This window comes from Paramormyrops kingsleyae, chromosome 10, assembly GCF_048594095.1.
Source record: "Paramormyrops kingsleyae isolate MSU_618 chromosome 10, PKINGS_0.4, whole genome shotgun sequence".
In the NCBI taxonomy this organism is placed as follows: Eukaryota; Metazoa; Chordata; class Actinopteri; order Osteoglossiformes; family Mormyridae; genus Paramormyrops; species Paramormyrops kingsleyae.
Window position 1 is genome coordinate 1260550 of NC_132806.1, and position 7375 is coordinate 1267924.

Genomic DNA, 7375 nt, shown 5'->3' on the forward strand with positions numbered 1-7375 from the left:
TGGGAGAAATTCTGGAATCGTATCAAGTTTAAAGGAATCAGCTCCACACTTGAGTCCATTAAATAGTCACATTTTGATATACATGAATACCGAGGCATCTAACCTGTTACCGCTCTGCAGTGATCATATACCAGCCAATCAGGCTCTCCACAGTGTGTGGGAAATGGCTTCAGTTATCAGTCACATACAGTACTGACCCCCCCAGTCTTTTTTGGCTGGAGACGATCAATATCAGTTTAAACCAGGTTTGATCAGGATGGTCAGGCTCTGCTCAGCGCTGCTGCTGATGTTTATAACAGGTATAAACCTTTTATTCGATGTCCTCATTTGTATATTTTGTATCAGAAATAATTTATTGTAATATAGTAAACATATTTCATTTTATGTGTGCAGATACTGCTTGCTTTCCTTTAGCATTTCAATGATTAATATATTGTTGAGCTCAAATAATTTTTTGTCATTTTGTCAGCGGTGAATCTTGTCCTGCTCACCCAGATTGAAAACATGAAGACCTTCCACCTTGGAGACACCATCACCCTCCACTGTACCTTTTCTTCTGGACATAGCAGCTACTTCTACTGGTTCAAACAGGCAGTAGGAGAGTCACCTCAAAGTATAATGTCTATCTACAGTCATAGCATAGATCCATTGCTGTATGGGGAGTTCCAAGGGGATCAGCGCTTCGCAATTCAAAAAAACTCAACCAGCATGATGCTGACCATTTCAAATGCAAAGCCCGCGGATGGTGGCTTCTATTACTGCTGCACAAGAAGTTACGAGCAGATCATTTTCGAGAACAAAATTTTCTTGAAGTATGAAGGTACTGATCCATAAATGTCAAACAGTCATAGCTTTAATGTCATGTATATGAAGACCTAATTCAATCAAATTACATTTGTTACCAGGTTGAATATTTCCATTGGTTGACAGAATACATTTGGCAGTAAATTATTATTTTTCATCTATTACACTTATATAGCCTGTCTGTAGATTTTTATCAAAGTTTTAGCAAGAGTTATATTTAATAAATAAATAAATAATCATATAATTTAATTTGGTAAGTAATTATCACATTAGTCAGTCAAGTATTTTGGTTGTAGATTGTCAGGTTATAGTAGTGTTAATTTCTTCTTTCAGGTCTACCAACTACAAACAGATATTTCAGTCTGCAGCTTGTATCTGACTCAGTGCAGCCAGGAGACTCTGTGACCCTTCAGTGTACAATAATGACTGAGAGCTGTGCAGGAGAACACAGTGTTTACTGGTTCAAACATGGATCAGGAGAATCCCTTCCAGGAGTCATTTACACCAATGGAAACAGGAGTGATAAGTGTGAGAAGAGCCCTGAGGCTGGATCTCCTACACGGAGCTGTATCTACAGCCTCCCCAAGAGGAACCTCAACCTTTCAGATGCTGGGACTTACTACTGTGCTGTGGCCATGTGTGGGGAAATCCTCTTTGGGAATGGGACCAAGCTGGAAATAACAGGTGATTTATTTTATTCCAATAGTAGCACATATATTCCTTTAGATGTTCGACTTTAAGTATTTCATGGAATTTCATAATAAAAACATAATTTTGTCAATTTATTGGTACTGTGTGATGGTTGATTTTTGGTTAGATAACTTTACCACTAACTATTATTAAAATGTACATAAAGGTATTTTCATTATGTGGTACATCAGCCAATATTTTATGTGATGCAGTAAATGCATAAATTTTAGTTGAGCTATGGATAGTTGTCCCTGCACCACTGTATTGTATCAGATGGGTGAATGTATTAATGTATATATTTAAATTTTCCAAACTGCTGTCTCGCATTCAAGCAGTGGTTCCCAAAAATTTTATGCCAGGCCACTATTTTGCGGACAACAATATTTGGTCTCAAACAAGCGACTTATATATCATGCATCTTCATTCATATTATAAGAAAAAAACACCACTGCATAGAACTTGAATAAAAAAAACATGCACAACTATCAGACTAGGCAAAACCAACCGAGTTGTGCTTATTTCTTCTAGTTCAGTCCATGGCAGTGAACTTTTCAAAAACAATAAAAGAAAACTATTTGTTTCTATTCAGTTCAAAAAGGCACTTTGCTGATTGTGGTGTTGTTCTTTACTTTCACATCAAATGTAAAACTTATCCATACTGTATCTCGGTATCTTTTTCCCTACCTAAAGCCAGCTGTGGTACAGACATAATGGCAAAACAGTATACAGACTTCACAGACAAAACTGGAAGGTTTGTAAGACGGATGCATGATTTACATGCTTGAATCCAATTAGATGAAAATTATTGAATTATGTGCAACTACAATTAATGCTATATAAAGATGCTACTTATAAATCGTTTCAAATTTGTCTTGTTTTTATTCATTGACAAAAGTACCTGAACATTTCAATGTGGTAAAGTCACACCCAGCTTGGGAACCACTATATTAATGGGACATTAGATATGCTTATGTGTTTCAAATAATCAAGAGTTCTGACTTTATAAGGACTGTCTAAAAATTATCCAAAATAGCACAGCACCACAAAAGGTTTGCAGAGGAAATAAGGTGAAGTCTGATATCACAATATTCTGGACAATTTTTCCTTGCAATAGATAAAAACCAACAATTTTGTACATGAAGATAAATCAAACTAGCCTGTTTTTTACCATGCGAAACCTTTACCTAGTCGTTAAAACTAAGAAAGCATATTATACAAAGTATTTTATGTATTTGCATGATTTGAGTAAAAGACAGTGGTAGTTTTTCATGACTGCAACTTATTTTTTTTGTTTGTTTGTTTGATCATACAGGTATTGACCAAGAAAACCAAAGCAGTCCTTTAGTTCTTGGTTTAGCAATATCCAACATCTTATGTGTAATAATAATAATCATCCTTATCTATGTACAGAAGACCAGAATACAGCGTAAGTCCTTGAAGTGCATTTTAAGTCCTTATGTATTTTAAAACAAGGAAATATTACTACCAAATATAATTATATAATTTTCATTAAAGTTTAAAATAAAACGCAATTGAATTCTCAATAAATATATAAATATTATTTTGTCCAGGAAATACACATCAGTGGTTCTCCACTACGCCACACAGTGAGGTACAGTACCAGTTATATTACTATTATATATTATTATATGAATAATATTAATGGAAGTTTGTTTCTCGATTAAAATACATGATTATTGGCTTACATTAATAAGAAGGCTTGTAGTGTTTAAAACAAAATAAGCAAATAAAAATATACTAGTGTTGTGATATTCAGGCAAATCTGGAAAAAAAAATCTATAAACACCTTTATTATCATTACATAAAACAGAAGCTTTGTTTTCTTATTATCCAGCCAATAAATGATGTTTCCCTGGTTCTTTTTTCAGACACGGGACTCACAACAGCTAACTTACAATAAATGCATTTTCCAAAAGAGGAAATCAGAGATGGGACCCAGGATGCAACAGATAAACACCCATGTTTTATATTCTGACATTAGACTTAAAGAATGAGACAGATGGCATAATGCAGTGTTTGCCTGAATCATACTTTAACTGCTATCTAATTTTAAATAATTTATGTATGCTGTTAAATCAGAAAATTCTTGATGAAGCCATAACCAATGTTATCCAATGTGCGCTACAGTACTGTGAAAAAGGGTGTCAAAGAAAATGATTTTTAAATGATCTTACTGTTGGTGTAAAATTATGCTATTATATCTGTTATTCTGTGTCATGTTGTAATAGGTGTAACGATGAATAGCGAATCGGTTAAAAATCGATGTAAACATATGACGATTTAAACCGGCTGATGTGGAAAATGAATCGCTATTTTAGGAGTACTTCACAGTACTTTAACAGAAAAAAATAGTGTAATATTACATTTGATTTCACAACGTCAGATGTCACTGTGTATTCACGTCGACGTCGGATGTCTGTGTGGAGTTTGCACGCTCTCCCCATTTTCGCCGGGGCGCCAGTTTCCGGTCCAAAAACATGCAGGATAGGTTGATTGGTGAGTCTAAATTGGCCCTGTAGTTGTGTGAGTGTGTGTGCCTTGTGGTGTGTAGGCGACTGCTCAGGGTTGGTTCCCGACTGCGCCCATTGTTCCTGTGAAAAGGCTCCGGTCCCCCGCGCGACCCCATTTGGGACTAAGCAGTTTCAGAAAATGGATGGATGGACGCACCACTCGATCTTATATCGTCGGTGTGACAGCATTTTAGCTTTCCGGTAATCACAAACAGGGAGAAAAGCACAGACAAGACAAGAACTGCGTGCAAACATTGGAAAATACTGATAACATGCACAAATAGCACAATGAACATGCTTCAGCATGTCCACCAATCTTCGCTGAGCGAAGATTATTAAAAGGGCAAACCATGCAAAAAAGCGGCACATGCAAGCCTTAGTTTATTTGAAGATTTTATTTACTTATTTTGATTTGGGATTTTTTTTAAACAGTGTTTTATTCAACTTCAGTTGCACTGTTAAAAAGAGGACATGTTTTGCACAGTTTAGAAAGATAAAGGAATATTTTTGAATAAATTGGTGTGCAGCTCATTCTGCTAAGAAAATCGTATCGTGAACTCAGAATCATGAATCATATCGAATTGTGAGTTGAGTGTATTGTTACATCCCTACGTTCTAATGTTAATTTGTTTTTTTTTAGTGTAGATGCACTTCCGGCCCAGACAAATAGCTTTAAATGCTTTCTATGACTGCATAAGATATTTGCACAGTTCTGTATATCGTCTCTTGGTTCAACAGTTGTGATTATGATAATGATATAATGGTAATGAAGGCTGTAATAATTATATAATACTTGGAATCAGATTTAAAAAGAAACTCATTTATTTACTTCTTAATTTATTTGGTCATTTTTGAGCCAATGTCTGCACATTTTTATATGCTTTATGCATGATAAGCATACAGTGGATATACAGTACAAAATGTACACACCCCTGTTAAAGTGCTACGTTTTTGTGATCACAATAAATCATTTCAAAACTTTTTTCACCTTAATGTGACCTGTACAATTCAGCTGAAAAACAAACAAATCTATTGGAGTTAAAAATATAAAAAATAAAAAAGTACAAAAAAAAGTACAATATGCTGGTTCCGTAAGTGTGCACACCCTAATACTAATACTCCTACACACCTAACACTAATACACTAATACTTTGTTGAAGCACCTCTTGGTTTAATTACAGCATTCAGTATTTTTGGGTAGGAGTCTGTCAGCAAGCCACAGACAAAAGTGCTCCAAATCTGAAATTCTGCTTCATATTAGCTTTCTAGCAGAATATCTGGAGGTTTTGGGGAAAAATTGACTGGTATTTGGAACGTTTCATATTTTACTACATAGAAAATGGTAAAAACATTGGTCAAGTCTGTTGTCACTGTAGGTGTTTGAGTTTAAGAAAAAGCCATATACACTCACCTAAAGGATTATTAGGAACACCATACTAATACGATGTTTGACCCCCTTTCGCCTTCAGAACTGCCTTAATTCTACGTGGCATTGATTCAACAAGGTACTGAAAGCATTCTTTAGAAATGTTGGCCCATAGTGATAGGATAGCATCTTGCAGTTGATGGAGATTTGTGGGATGCACATCCAGGGCACGAAGCTCCCGTTCGACCACATCCCAAAGATGCTCTATTGGGTTGAGATCTTTTGACTGTGGGGGCCATTTTAGTACAGTGAACTCATTGTCATGTTCAAGAAACCAATTTGAAATGATTCAAGCTTTGTGACATGGTGCATTATCCTGCTGGAAGTAGCCATCAGAGGATGGGTACATGGTGGTCATAAAGGGATGGACATGGTCAGAAACAATGCTCAGGTAGGCCGTGGCATTTAAACGATGCCCAATTGGCACTAAGGGGTCTAAAGTGTGCCAAGAAAACATCCCCCACACCATTACACCACCACCACCAGCCTGCACAGTGGTAACAAGGCATGATGGATCCATGTTCTCATTCTGTTTACGCCAAATTCTGACTCTACCATTTGAATGTGTCAACAGAAATCAAGACTCATCAGACCAGGCAACATTTTTCCAGTCTTCAACTGTCCAATTTTGGTGAGCTCGTGCAAATTGTAGCCTCTTTTTCCTATTTGTAGGGGAGATGAGTGGTACCCGGTGGGGTCTTCTGCTGTTGTAGCCCATCCGCCTCAAGGTTGTGCGTGTTGTGGCTTCACAAATGCTTTGCTGCATACCTCGGTTGTAACAAGTGGTTATTTCAGTCAAAGTTGCTCTTCTATCAGCTTGAATCAGTCGGCCCATTCTCCTCTGACCTCTAGCATCAACAAGGCATTTTCGCCCACAGGACTGCCGCATACTGGATGTTTTTCCCTTTGCACACCATTCTTTGTAAACCCTAGAAATGGCTGTGCGTGAAAATAAAAATAAATCAGTAAAAATAAATCAGTAACTGAGCAGATTGTGAAATACTCAGACCGGCCCGTCTGGCACCAACAACCATGCCACGCTCAAAATTGCTTAAATCACCTTTCTTTCCCATTCTGACATTCAGTTTGGAGTTCAGGAGATTGTCTTGACCAGGACCACAACCCTAAATGCATTGAAGCAACTGCCATGTGATTGGTTGATTAGATAATTGCAACCCTCTCAAGGCAGGCGTTGCTGATTTGCAACAGTTAAAAACTAACTACCTTATTCTGAGTTTTTTTTACTCAGAAGTACCACTGCAGGACTTGGTTGTCCTTTAGCAACAAACAGTTTCCCACCTGCTCACCAGATGGCAGTGTAGTCTCACTTCCAACATTTCTGCTTCCATGGGTTCACTGAAACTGATTTTCTTGGCATCAATTTCGTGTAAGTATCACTATCAACCTCCATTAATTTGAAACTAAAACTGCATAAGGAGAATCATAAGTGTATATAGATACAGTAAATGCCAATTGGTAGATTTTATCTCTTCTGGATTTTTCCCCTGGTGTAGCACTATTTCAACGTTGCAGATTTGCAACTTGTGGCCAGATAGGTACCACTGGATACCACATGCTTTATCTACTATTTTGCCTATATTTTGAGTAACAGTTTATACTAGGGTTATTTTCCTATCACCAGTGTTTACTTATTACTTTGAGGTGTAACTGAGGGTATATCATATGGAAAATGTAATAATTTGGAGTGAAGTTACAAACAATCAGAGGCAGATTTGATCAATACAATACCATGTTCATTTGACTGTGCAGTGAGGAAAACTGATTTAGCCTAAATTCCATGGCACTTTTATTAGTACAGATCATTGTGTCAAAGCATTTTTTGGCAAACTACCTTACAGAATACTCTCTGTGCAGGATTTGCAGTGTGTTATGGCAGGCAGAAGGAAGTTTTACACAGCCAGGG

At 36.9% G+C, this 7375-nt stretch overlaps 1 protein-coding gene across 3 annotated transcripts; it reads left to right on the forward strand.

The window, feature by feature from the left end:
- The first annotated feature begins 219 nt into the window (after nt 1–219).
- Nucleotides 220–5007, forward strand: LOC111848785 (uncharacterized). Of its 3 annotated transcripts, none has more exons than XM_072717129.1 (6): nt 220–299; nt 496–820; nt 1138–1488; nt 2807–2920; nt 3066–3106; nt 3384–5007. In XM_072717129.1, exons 2-6 carry the CDS (start codon nt 505–507, stop codon nt 3507–3509), a joined length of 948 nt encoding a protein of 315 aa, XP_072573230.1. In that variant the 5' UTR covers nt 220–299; nt 496–504; the 3' UTR covers nt 3510–5007. The 3 variants fall into 3 exon arrangements, with proteins under 3 accessions (XP_072573230.1, XP_023676830.2, XP_023676837.2); XM_023821062.2 differs by having other exon boundaries at nt 224–299; nt 470–820; XM_023821069.2 differs by lacking the exons at nt 3066–3106; nt 3384–5007 and adding an exon at nt 2185–2245 and having other exon boundaries at nt 224–299; nt 470–820; nt 2807–2823.
- The last annotated feature ends 2368 nt before the right edge of the window (nt 5008–7375 follow it).